Source organism: Ranitomeya imitator, chromosome 6 (assembly GCF_032444005.1).
Source record: "Ranitomeya imitator isolate aRanImi1 chromosome 6, aRanImi1.pri, whole genome shotgun sequence".
Classification (NCBI taxonomy): Eukaryota; Metazoa; Chordata; class Amphibia; order Anura; family Dendrobatidae; genus Ranitomeya; species Ranitomeya imitator.
Window position 1 is genome coordinate 198,682,077 of NC_091287.1, and position 13,212 is coordinate 198,695,288.

Consider the following 13,212-nt stretch of genomic DNA (forward strand, 5'->3'; position numbering starts at 1 on the left):
AGCGCAGGGCCGCGCTTAGTAACCCGATGTTTACCCTGGTTACCAGCGTAAAAGTAAAAATAAAAAAAACAATACATACTTACCTTCCGCTCTGCTTTCCGGCCGCTGTGCTTACACAGTGCAGAGAAGCAGAATGCCGGGGGACAGACACCGGAATGTAAGTATGTAGTGTTTTTTTTTTTTTTTTACTTTTACGCTGGTAACCAGGGTAAACATTGGGTTACTAAGCGCGGCCCTGCGCTTAGTAACCCAATGTTTACCCTGGTTACCGGCATCGTTGGTCGCTGGAGAGCTGTCTGGGTGACAGCTCTCCAGCGACCAAACAGCGACGCTGCAGCGATCGGGATCGTTGTCTGGATCGCTGCAGCGTCGCTAAATGTGAAGGTACCTTTAGACTATGTTCACACTGGGCCTTTTTGCTGTGTTTTCTTGCTGCAGTTTCTTATGCCAATTTTCAGCTGCTTTTTTACAGTACCAGCAAAGCCTATGATATTTCAGAAATCACATGCAAACATTTCAGGATGTGACCTCACAGTTAGCTCTGCTACAGCTAGATGGCAGGCTGCATGACTGCATGGTGCGACCATACAGCCTATCATCCAGCACTGAGCAGCAGACCCAAATCCCATTTACTTGAATGAGGGGCCCAAACATATTGTTTGCCATGCTATCATGTGCATGACAGCGCAGCAAACACCGCTTCTGAATGGTGGTAAAATCATCCCCACTGGTCAGAGAGACGCGGTTCCCACGCACTCAAAAGATAGAGTGAGCCAGCAGCTGTGATCGGATGTATAAAGTGTACCTTCAGTCACTAGTGTCAGCTGATGGGGTCTGCTGCTGCTAATAACAGTGGGAGCACGTGCAGGCTGATGGGAGTATTCAATAAATAAATAATTAAAAAAAAAAAAACCTGCGTTGGTTCCCACATATTTTTTATAACCAGCCAGCCAAAAATCCCAGCTGGGGGCTGCAACCCTCAGCTGTCAGCTTCAGCGAGGCTGGTTATCTAGAACAGATGGGGCCCCATGCTGTATTTTTAAACTGTTTAAATAAATAATTTAAAAAAACAGCGTGGTAATCACCTCATTTTTTTCACAACCAACCTTTCTAAAGTTGGCAACTGGGGGTTATTATTCTCAGGCTTGTAAGGGGCCATTGATATTGGTCCCCCAAGCCTAAAAATAACAACCTGCAGCCGTACCGAAAAGGCACATCTGTTAGATGAGCCAAATCTGGTGCTTTGCCCGACTCTTCCCACGCCCTATAGCAGTGGCAAGTGGGGTTCATATTTGTGAGGTTTATGTCACCTTTGCATTGTCAGATGACATCAAGCCCACGGATTTGTAATGGAGGGGTGTCTATAAGACATCTCTCCATTACTAATCCTATAGTTATATGGTAAATATAGGCTTTTATTTGAAATAAAAGAAAACACACTTTTATTTTTTTATTTAAAAATAGCAAACAGAGTTATACTCATCTAAAGCCTATTTCCACTGAATCCCTCATCTCCTGTAATAAAACAAAAATAGAAAACAACAATATCCCTCTCCTGCGTCATTCTGTTCCACGCGGTAATCCATGTCTGGAGGATAAACCGTTTTCAACCTGGATGGTGCCAAGATGTGACCATCCAGGCTTAGAACTAATGAGAAATGAACTGCTGTGAGAGCAGCATCAGTGACTAGCAGTAACATCCTCAACATTACCGCAGGTCACTGAGGCTGCGTTGCCAGCTGGGCTGGATTGTGGTGACCTCGGTGAGATCCCCGTTAGCATCGTGAGAAAGTTGCACGGTGCAGAGACGAGTTCACCACAGTTCACTGGAAGAATTTCACTGCGATGAACTCGCCTCTGCACTGTGCGACTTTCTCATGGTGCTAGCGGGGATCTCACTGAGGTCACTGCAGATCAGCCCGGCTGGGAATGCAGGCTCAGTGAACTGCAGTAACCTTGATGACGTCACTGCTAGTCACTAATGCTGCGCTGGCAGCTGCTTATTTACCACTGTTCCTCAGCCTGGACGGTCGCATCTTGGCACCCACTCCGCTTTCTTTATTTATTTATTTATAGTGCAGGAGGCTGATGAAAACCCCCATCAGCTACTACTGCTGTCACTGTTATTAGCAGCAGCAAGGGTAGGCTGATGGCAGTAATAGTCCCATCAGCAGCCACCTGCTGTCTCTTTTATCACTTGAATATAACTCTCATCATACTTCCCTGTTTCCATCAATCGCATAGAGAGCAGGGGAGAATGATAAGAGCCGTGTTTAGCACCTGGCGCCAGGGAACAACACTTACTGTAACGATTCTTCCCTGACACCCTTCCATGTGGTACTGATGCGGCAGACACATGCCACACAAGTGCCACAAGTATTAAAAAAACAGACACTGACATCTCCAGTACCTGAAATATCAGGACGTGTGAAAGAGGCCTTATAGCGGGGTTTTATATTTAGTTGCTGTCACACACTAAGGGCAGTCCCACACGTCCAGATAATTCCGGTACCGGAAAAAATCGGTACCGGAATTATCCGTGTCCGTGTGCCCCTGCGTTTCTGTGGCACATCAGTGTGACACACGTGTGCCGCCCGTGTGCCCACTGGGTACCACACGCACCATGCAGGAGACAGCGCTAAAGTTTAGCGCTGTCCCCTGCATCGTGCTGAAGCTGTGATTCATATCTTCTGTGCAGCCGCGTTTGCTGTAAAGAAGATATGAATAATCCTTTTTTTTTGTGTTTTTTCTAGTTTAAAATAAAGGCCCATGTCCCTACCCCCTGTACGCCCCCACCCCCCCCCCCCCCCCCCGCTGTTCTGAAAATACTCACCCGGCTCCCTCGTTGGCTGTCGCTGCTTCCTGTCCTGGCCGCACCTTCTACTGTATGCGGTCACGTGGGGCCGCTCATTTACAGTAATGAATATGCGGCTCCACCCCTATGGGAGGTGGAGGCGCATATTCATGACTGTAATCGGCGGCCCCACATGTCCGCTCATACAGTAGAAGGTGCGGCCAGGACAGGAAGCAGCTCCAGCGAGGGAGCGAGCCTGGTGAGTATTTTAAGAACAGCGGGGGGGCGCACAGGGGGTGGGAGGGGGTGCAGACATGGAGCTTTCTTTTAAACACGAGAAACTTAAAAAAAAAAGAATATTCATATCTTCTCTACAGCAAACGCTGCTGCACAGAAGATATGAATCGTGGCTTCAGCACCATGTGGGGGGGACAGCGCTTACTGGAGCGCTGTCTCCTGCACGGCACACGGACTGCACACGGACAGCGTCTGTGTGCGGTACGTGTTTTACACGGACCCATTGACTTTAAAGGGTCCGTGTAATACGTGCGCTCCCACGAACACTGACATGTCTCCGTGTTTGGCACACGGAGACACGGTCCGGAAAAAATCAATGACATCTGCACAGATTTTAATGTGTCTACGTGTGTCAGTGGCTCCGGTGCGTGAGGAAACTGTCACCTCACGTACCGGAGCCACTGACGTGTGAAACCGGCCTAAAAGATGCCATTCATTGCAAAAAATAGTTTTTGCATCACCATATTTTGAGAGGTATAATTTTCCAGATTTTCCCCACACAGAGTAATGTGAGGTCTTGATATTTGTGGGACGAGTTGACGTTTTTATTGGTAACATTTTTGGGCACATGACATTTTTTGATCGCTTTCTATTCTGATTTTTGGGAGGCAGAATGAACAAAAAAACAGCAATTCATGATTTTTTTTTTTTTTTTTGGGTGGGGGGTTTATGTCGATTTGTGTGTGGTAAAATTGGCAGTTTAATTCTTCGGGTCAGTACGATTACAGCGAAACCTCATTTATATAATTTTTTTATGTTTTGGCCCTTTTATACAATAAAAACTTTTATAGAAAAAATAAATTATTTTTGCATCACTTTATTCTGAGAGCTATAACTTTTTTATTTTTCCACTGATGGAGCTGTATGGCACCTTGTTTTATTGCGGGACAAGATTACATCTTTTATTACACCTTTTGTTCAGCAGTATGATGATAAAGCATTGTTTTTTGCTCTCTTTTTTTTACGGTGTTCACTAAAGGGTTTAAAGGGACTCCGTCACCTGAATTTGGAGGGAACAATCTTCAGCCATAGGGGCGGGGTTTTCGGGTGTTTGATTCACCCTTTCCTTACCCGTTGGCTGCATGCTGGCTGCAATATTGGATTGAAGTTCATTCTCTGTCCTCCATAGTACACGCCTGCACAAGGCAAGATTGTTCCCCCCAAATTCAGGTGACAGAGTCCCCTTAACTAGTGGTACAGTTTTATACGTTGATATATATATATAAACTTTTTTTACTTTATCCCACTATGGGAAAATTATTTTGTGCAGGCTAATAGCTTGATCAGCAAGTTTCCTAGCTCTGGTGATCCAGTTGTCATGACGACATTGGGTCACCATGGCCACGATCGGGGCCCCATGTCACACTGCGGGGTCTCCAATCCAAAGGCAGAGAGGCTGTCAGCCCTCTGACGGCTTCCAAAATGCTGCGATTGTGTTCGATTGCAGCATTTTGGGAGTTAAAGTGACCACTCCTGGCACCTAGTGCCGGGTGTCAGCTGTCAGAATCAGAATGTGCGCGGGCGATTGCGATGACGTAATATTCCATCTATGGTCAAATAAACCCAGGTCACATGGATGGAATATTACGGCCAATGTCAGAAAGGGGTTAAGCAATTGCCAAAACATTTTGATCAATTTTTTTTTAATTTGAGAGGAAGCCACTTATTTATTACTTGCTATAGGCAATTCCTCCAATATTAGGCTAGTTTCACACTAGCGTTTAGCCAGGCTGCGGACTTCCTCTGTGAAGCTCCGCCCACTGCCACACCTCTTCATTCAGCACCGCCTACAGCTGCATGCAGCGTGTGCACCCTCTTTAACATTGGGTATGCAGGCCGTATTGATGGTGCAACGACCTGCGCCGAATGCAACGAGTTGCAATTTCGTGCAGATGCCGCACCATCAAAACGACGCATGCGGAGGCATCCGCATACAGCGGCATGGCCTGTGTACCCAATGTTAAAGATAGGGTGCGCATGCCGCATGCAGCCGTAGGCGGAGCTGAATGAAGAGGCACGGCAGTGGGTGGGGCTTCATGGAGGACGTCCACATCCCTCCACAGCCCGGCTAAAGGCTAGTGTGAAACTAGCCTTAATCTGCACTAGCTTTATGCATGGGGCCCTGTGTATACAAAACCTTGTAAGATAAAAAACCAAACCATTTAAAGAAACTTGCTTTTTACTTGCTGTTCTGGAGCTTTGACATGTGAAACCATCCCTGGCATATTTACACTATTCCTATGTAAGTGTTTCAAGAAGACATCAGCATTTCTTCGGGCCAAAGTGCAAGCCTACAAAAAGAATTAAAAAATAAACCTGTAAAGTTTCACATCTTAACACACATATGCTTAAACACAAAAAAACAATTAACTTAACATCTCGTATTCTATTGTTAGTGCAAAAGGGCATTTTAAAATTACAAACTTGACAAAAATCATTTGTATAAGGTCAGGGTCACACTTGCGAGTTCAATGCAAGAAACTCAAGCGAGTCTTTCACATCCTAGTCCTAGTATTGCCGCTGGCACTCGGAACCGGAATGTGCGGCTGCATGTATTTCTATGCATCTGAACGCTATGATCCCGAGTGCCGGCGGCAGTGCCGGGACTTGATGTGAGAGACTTGCATGAGTTTCTCACATTGAACTCGCAAGTGTGACCCTGGCCTGATACTTATTAAAGTAAAGGTAAGGCTATGTGCACACGTTGAGCAAAATTTCTGCAGCACTTATTTCCTGCACCAAATCTACGACCAAAAAATAAGCATCGTGTGCACGACACTTCAGGTTTCTCATTCACTTTTCTGGCATCAGGATTGCTTCATGTTTATCTAGAAAATGTGCAAGGAAAAATTGCACCAAAAACGCACCAAATCTGCAACGTCTGCATACAGCCAAAGGGTCCAACACAGTGGTTGATATACATAGCTGTGATGTAGCATAATCACAAAAGTTTCAGTGGCTTTAAAATGGATTATTAGAAATTGAGTGTGTGTAACAATTTACATTCAATTTCTTATAAACCATGTGAATTCAGCAGTGAGCTTAAAAGAACATTCTAATGTTTTGCTTTTTTTAATTATTGTTATTACTCAGTCAGTGAAAGGGAACCTGTCAGCTGATTGATGCTGCCTACACCATGGATAGAATAAGTCAGCCAAGTATATTATTTTCTCTGAAACGTAGGGAAACTTAGCTATAGACAAGACTAGACTGGCACCACCCCCAGCAGGATTTTCATAGCGCAGCTCCAGGTGGTTGACATGTCTCTCATTAAGTACATACATGGCGGTGACCCGTCAAACATCTGGAGTGTTGCTGATAAAAGCTGGGTGAAGCTAGTGACAGACACTTCAAGCAAGATTTCTGGCATTTTAAATAAATACTTACCTGGCTACAATCATGTAGCTCATGGTTTGGGAAACATGAATTACGTTCCCGTTAACATTCATTAACGTGTGTGTAGAGAGCATTTACATACTTACCAGTCACAGTCTTCTGCCATATCCAGCTCTGCACTGGCCTCATATGACTATTTGTGTAACCTGCCATTCACAAAGTTCCGTATATACTCGAGTATAAGCTGACCCGAGTATAAGCCGACCCTCCTAATTTTGCCACAAAAAACTGGGAAAACTTAATGACTCGAGTATAAGCCTAGGGTGGAAACTGCAGCAGCTACCGGTAAATGCCAAAAGTAATAATAGATACCAATAAAAGTAAAATTAATTGAGACATCAGTAGGTTAAGTGTTTTTGAATATCCATATTGAATCAGGAGCCCCATATAATGCTCCATAAAGTTTATGATGGCCCCATAAGTTGCTCCATATTAAAATATGCCCCATATAATCCTGCATAAAAATTAATAATGGCCCCATAAGATGTTCCATAGACACATTTGCCCAATATAATGCTGCACAAACGTTGATTATGCCCATAAGATGCTCCATAAAGATATTTGCACCATATGGTGCTTCACAAACGTTGATTATGCCCCATAAGATGCTCCATAAAGATATTTGCATCATATGGTGCTGCACATAGTAACATAGTAACATAGTTAGTAAGGCCGAAAAAAGACATTTGTCCATCCAGTTCAGCCTATATTCCATCATAATAAATCCCCAGATCTACGTCCTTCTACAGAACCTAATTGTATGATACAATATTGTTCTGCTCCAGGAAGACATCCAGGCCTCTCTTGAACCCCTCGACTGAGTTCGCCATCACCACCTCCTCAGGCAAGCAATTCCAGATTCTCACTGCCCTAACAGTAAAGAATCCTCTTCTATGTTGGTGGAAAAACCTTCTCTCCTCCAGACGCAAAGAATGCCCCCTTGTGCCCGTCACCTTCCTTGGTATAAACAGATCCTCAGCGAGATATTTGTATTGTCCCCTTATATACTTATACATGGTTATTAGATCGCCCCTCAGTCGTCTTTTTTCTAGACTAAATAATCCTAATTTCGCTAATCTATCTGGGTATTGTAGTTCTCCCATCCCCTTTATTAATTTTGTTGCCCTCCTTTGTACTCTCTCTAGTTCCATTATATCCTTCCTGAGCACCGGTGCCCAAAACTGGACACAGTACTCCATGTGCGGTCTAACTAGGGATTTGTACAGAGGCAGTATAATGCTCTCATCATGTGTATCCAGACCTCTTTTAATGCACCCCATGATCCTGTTTGCCTTGGCAGCTGCTGCCTGGCACTGGCTGCTCCAGGTAAGTTTATCATTAACTAGGATCCCCAAGTCCTTCTCCCTGTCAGATTTACCCAGTGGTTTCCCGTTGAGTGTGTAATGGTGATATTGATTCCCTCTTCCCATGTGTATAACCTTACATTTATCATTGTTAAACCTCATCTGCCACCTTTCAGCCCAAGTTTCCAACTTATCCAGATCCATCTGTAGCAGAATACTATCTTCTCTTGTATTAACTGCTTTACATAGTTTTGTATCATCTGCAAATATCGATATTTTACTGTGTAAACCTTCTACCAGATCATTAATGAATATGTTGAAGAGAACAGGTCCCAATACTGACCCCTGCGGTACCCCACTGGTCACAGCGACCCAGTTAGAGACTATACCATTTATAACCACCCTCTGCTTTCTATCACTAAGCCAGTTACTAACCCATTTACACACATTTTCCCCCAGACCAAGCATTCTCATTTTGTGTACCAACCTCTTGTGCGGCACGGTATCAAACGCTTTGGAAAAATCGAGATATACCACGTCCAATGACTCACCGTGGTCCAGCCTATAGCTTACCTCTTCATAAAAACTGATTAGATTGGTTTGACAGGAGCGATTTCTCATAAACCCATGCTGATATGGAGTTAAACAGTTATTCTCATTGAGATAATCCAGAATAACATCCCTCAGAAACCCTTCAAATATTTTACCAACAATAGAGGTTAGACTTACTGGCCTATAATTTCCAGGTTCACTTTTAGAGCCCTTTTTGAATATTGGCACCACATTTGCTATGCGCCAGTCCTGCGGAACAGACCCTGTCGCTATAGAGTCACTAAAAATAAGAAATAATGGTTTATCTATTACATTACTTAGTTCTCTTAGTACTCGTGGGTGTATGCCATCCGGACCCGGAGATTTATCTATTTTAATCTTATTTAGCCGGTTTCGCACCTCTTCTTGGGTTAGATTGGTGACCCTTAATATAGGGTTTTCATTGTTTCTTGGGATTTCACCTAGCATTTCATTTTCCACCGTGAATACCGTGGAGAAGAAGGTGTTTAATATGTTAGCTTTTTCCTCGTCATCTACAACCATTCTTTCCTCACTATTTTTTAAGGGGCCTACATTTTCAGTTTTTATTCTTTTACTATTGATATAGTTGAAGAACAGTTTGGGATTAGTTTTACTCTCCTTAGCAATGTGCTTCTCTGTTTCCTTTTTGGCAGCTTTAATTAGTTTTTTAGATAAAGTATTTTTCTCCCTATAGTTTTTTAGAGCTTCAATGGTGCCATCCTGCTTTAGTAGTGCAAATGCTTTCTTTTTACTGTTAATTGCCTGTCTTACTTCTTTGTTTAGCCACATTGGGTTTTTCCTATTTCTAGTCCTTTTATTCCCACAAGGTATAAACCGCTTACACTGCCTATTTAGGATGTTCTTAAACATTTCCCATTTATTATCTGTATTCTTATTTCTGAGGATATTGTCCCAGTCTACCAGATTAAGGGCATCTCTAAGCTGTTCAAACTTTGCCTTCCTAAAGTTCAATGTTTTTGTGACTCCCTGACAAGTCCCCCTAGTGAAAGACAGGTGAAACTGTACAATATTGTGGTCGCTATTTCCTAGATGCCCGACCACCTGCAGATTTGTTATTCTGTCAGGTCTATTAGATAGTATTAGGTCTAAAAGTGCTGCTCCTCTGGTTGGATTCTGCACCAATTGTGAAAGATAATTTTTCTTGGTTATTAGCAGAAACCTGTTGCCTTTATGGGTTTCACAGGTTTCTGTTTCCCAGTTAATATCCGGGTAGTTAAAGTCCCCCATAACCAGGACCTCATTATGGGTTGCAGCTTCATCTATCTGCTTTAGAAGTAGACTTTCCATGCTTTCTGTTATATTTGGGGGTTTGTAACAGACCCCAATGAGAATTTTGTTACCATTTTTCCCTCCATGAATTTCAACCCATATGGACTCGACATCCTCATTCGCTTCGCTAATATCCTCCCTTAAAGTGGACTTTAGACAAGACTTTACATAGAGACAAACCCCTCCTCCTCTCCGATTTTTACGATCCTTTCTAAACAGACTGTAACCCTGTAAGTTAACTGCCCAGTCATAGCTTTCATCTAACCATGTCTCGGTTATTCCCACTATGTCAAAGTTACCTGTAGATATTTCTGCTTCTAGTTCTTCCATCTTGTTTGTCAGGCTTCTGGCGTTTGCGAGCATGCAGTTTAGAGGATTTTGTTTTGTTCCAATCTCCTCACTGTGGATTGTTTTAGAAATGTTCTTACCTCCCTTCAGAGTATGTTTTCCTGGGTCGTCTTTGTTCGAGTCTAATGTTTTTCTTCCCGTCCCCTCTTCTTCTAGTTTAACGCCCTCCTGATGAGTGTAGCGAGTCTTCTGGCGAATGTGTGTTTCCCAGGTTTGTTGAGGTGTAGTCCGTCTCTGGCGAGGAGTCCATCATACCAATAATTCACACCGTGGTCCAGGAATCCAAATCCTTGTTGTCTGCACCATCGTCTTAGCCAGTTGTTTGCATCAAGGATCCTGTTCCATCTCCTGGTGCCATGCCCGTCTACTGGAAGGATAGAAGAAAAAACTACCTGTGCATCCAGTTCCTTTACTTTCTTCCCCAACTCTTCAAAGTCCTTGCAGATTGTCGGTAGGTCCTTCCTTGCCGTGTCATTGGTGCCAACATGTATCAGAAGAAATGGGTGGACGTCCTTGGAGCTGAAGAGCTTTGGTATCCTATCGGTCACATCCTTGATCATCGCACCTGGAAGGCAGCATACTTCTCTTGCAGTTATGTCCGGTCTGCAGATGGCTGCTTCTGTGCCTCTCAGTAGTGAGTCTCCCACCACCACCACTCTTCGTTGCTTCTTGGCTGTACTTTTTGCTGTCACTTGTTGCTGTGTGCCCTTTTCTTTTTTGCTTGCTGGTATTGCTTCATTCTTAGGTGTGCTATCTTCATCCTCTACAAAGATTTGATATCGGTTCTTCAGTTGTGTGGTTGGTGATTTCTCCATGGTCTTCTTGCTTCTTTTGGTCACATGCTTCCACTCATCTGCTTTTGGAGGTTCTCTGACACTTTTTTCACCTTCTGTGACCAGTAGAGATGCTTCTGTTCTGTCTAGAAAGTCTTCATTCTCTTTGATGAGTTTCAAAGTTGCTATTCTTTCTTCCAGACCCCGCACCTTTTCTTCTAAAAGGGCCACTAGTCTACACTTCTGACAGGTGAAATTGGATTCTTCTTCTGGTCGATCTGTGAACATGTAGCACATGCTGCAGCTCACCATGTAGGTTGTCACATCTGCCATGTTGCTCCTAGATCCTGCTGACTTGCTGTGTGTTTTCCTTCTTGTGTAATCTACTCAGCCAAGCTCTCTTGCAATAATGTCCTACAGGCAAAAATTCGGCGCGCGGTTTGGTGATGCTTTCGAAGCAGCTGGTCCCGGCTGTACCCAACGATCTTCTAGCTTAGGGAGACTTCGCTTCTCCCAGAAGGCACCTGGAATATGCAAACGTTGATTATGCACCATAAGATGCTCCATAAAGATAGTTGCGCCATAAAGTGCTGCACACACGTTGATTATGCCCCATAAGATGCTCCATAAAGATATTTGCGCCATATAGTGCTGCACAAATGTTGATTATGCCCCATAAGATGCTCCATATAGACACTTGCCCCATTTGCTGTTGCTGCGATTAAAAAAAAAAAAAAAAATCACATACTCACCTCTCCGTCGCTCAGGCCCCCGACACCTTCAATATTCACCTGCTCCTCGTTCCGGCGCTGCTCCATCTTTAGCGTCTTCTGCACTGACGTTCAGGCAGAGGGCGCGCACTAACCTCTGACCTGAGCGTCACTGCAGAAGACACTGAAGACGGAGCGGCGCAGGAACTAGGAGCAGGTGAATATCGCGCAGCGCTGCGCTCCCCTCCCTGTTATACTCACCTGCTCCTGGCACTGTGCAGTCCCTGCTTCCTCGATGCCGCAGCTTCTTCCTGTATTGAGCGGTCATTTTTACCGCTCATTACAGTAATGAATATGCGGCTCCACCCCTATGAAGGGTGGAACCGCTTATTCGTTACTGTAATGAGCGGTACCATGTGACCGCTCACTACAGGAAGAAGCTACAGGCGCCGGGGAAGCAGGGACCTGCAGGAACCGCGCCAGGAGTAGGTGAGTATAATTAGACAGCCCCCTCCCCGAGCCAACCCCTGGGTATGACTCAAGTATAAGCCGAGATGGGGACTTTCAGCCCCAAAAAATGGGCTGAAAATCTCGGCTTATATTCGAGTATATACGGTATATTCCGTGTGGAGTGGAGGTTGCTTTATCAATGTAATTATCAGAGACTCAAAATGAGGCTATGAGAGATTTTCCTAAGTGTTTGGAAAATTCCTCTACTCAACACAGAAGACGCCGCATGACATGCGGCGGTTGGTGGTCATAGCAGATGAGCATTTTAGCTACACATAGCAGGGCTGCAACCCTGACATGTGTAGCACAAGCGATCAGATGATTGCAGCTTCTAATCTCCCATGGAAACTATGGAAGCAAGTAAAAAAAAATATCTATAATATAACGCCGGGAGCGTCACTCTGTCCGAAGCCTTTATAGACTGCGCAGGCGCAAGCGCCGGCGCAGTCTGGCCCCCTCAGAGTGACGCTCCAAGGAGATCGCGGTATGCGTAAGCACTGAACGCATACCGCGATCTCCACCGGAGAGTCAGGGACCGTGGACGCGCCAGGAGGGAGGGTAAGTATATTCACCTGTCCTCCGTTCCAGCGCTGCGTGCGGCTCCGTCTTCCGGCTCCTCTGCTGTGACAGAGTCCAGTCACAGGCAGAGGAGCCGGAGTGTGTGTTCAAGAAAATGGTGCCGGAATCGGCGCCTGCGCAGTCCGCGCTTTCCGGCGCCATTTTCTTGAAGACACACTCCGGCTCCACTGCAGGTGTGTCTTCAAGAAAATGGCGCCGGAGAGCGTGGACTGCGCAGGCGCCGATTCCTGCTGCCGGAATCGGCGCCTGCGCAGTCCGCGCTTTCCATTTTCTTGAAAACACACCTGCAGTGGAGCCGGACGATAGGTGAGTATGGTATTTTTTTTTTTTTATATGGCAGCAGCATACGGGGGCATATAATACAATAGTGGCACAGGATGGGAGCAGCACATGACAGAACGGGCGCAGGATGGGAGCAGCACATGACAGAACGGGCGCAGGATGGCAGCAGCGCATGACAGAACGGGCGCAGGATGGGAGCAGCACATGACAGAACGGGCGCAGGATGGCAGCAGCACATGACAGAACGGGCGCAGGATGGCAGCAGCACATGACAGAACGGGCGCAGGATGGCAGCAGCGCATGACATAACGGGCGCAGGATGGCAGCAGGATGGGATCAGCACATGACAGAACAGG

General features: G+C 45.2%; 1 protein-coding gene across 1 annotated transcript in view; it reads right to left on the minus strand.

The window, feature by feature from the left end:
- The window catches only part of TRIO (trio Rho guanine nucleotide exchange factor), a 2,940,676-nt gene that overhangs the window by 1,622,083 nt on the left and 1,305,381 nt on the right, over positions 1–13,212 (minus strand). The window contains 1 exon segment of the mRNA XM_069730426.1: positions 5,268–5,382. Coding sequence (XP_069586527.1) covers positions 5,268–5,382 — 115 coding nt within the window.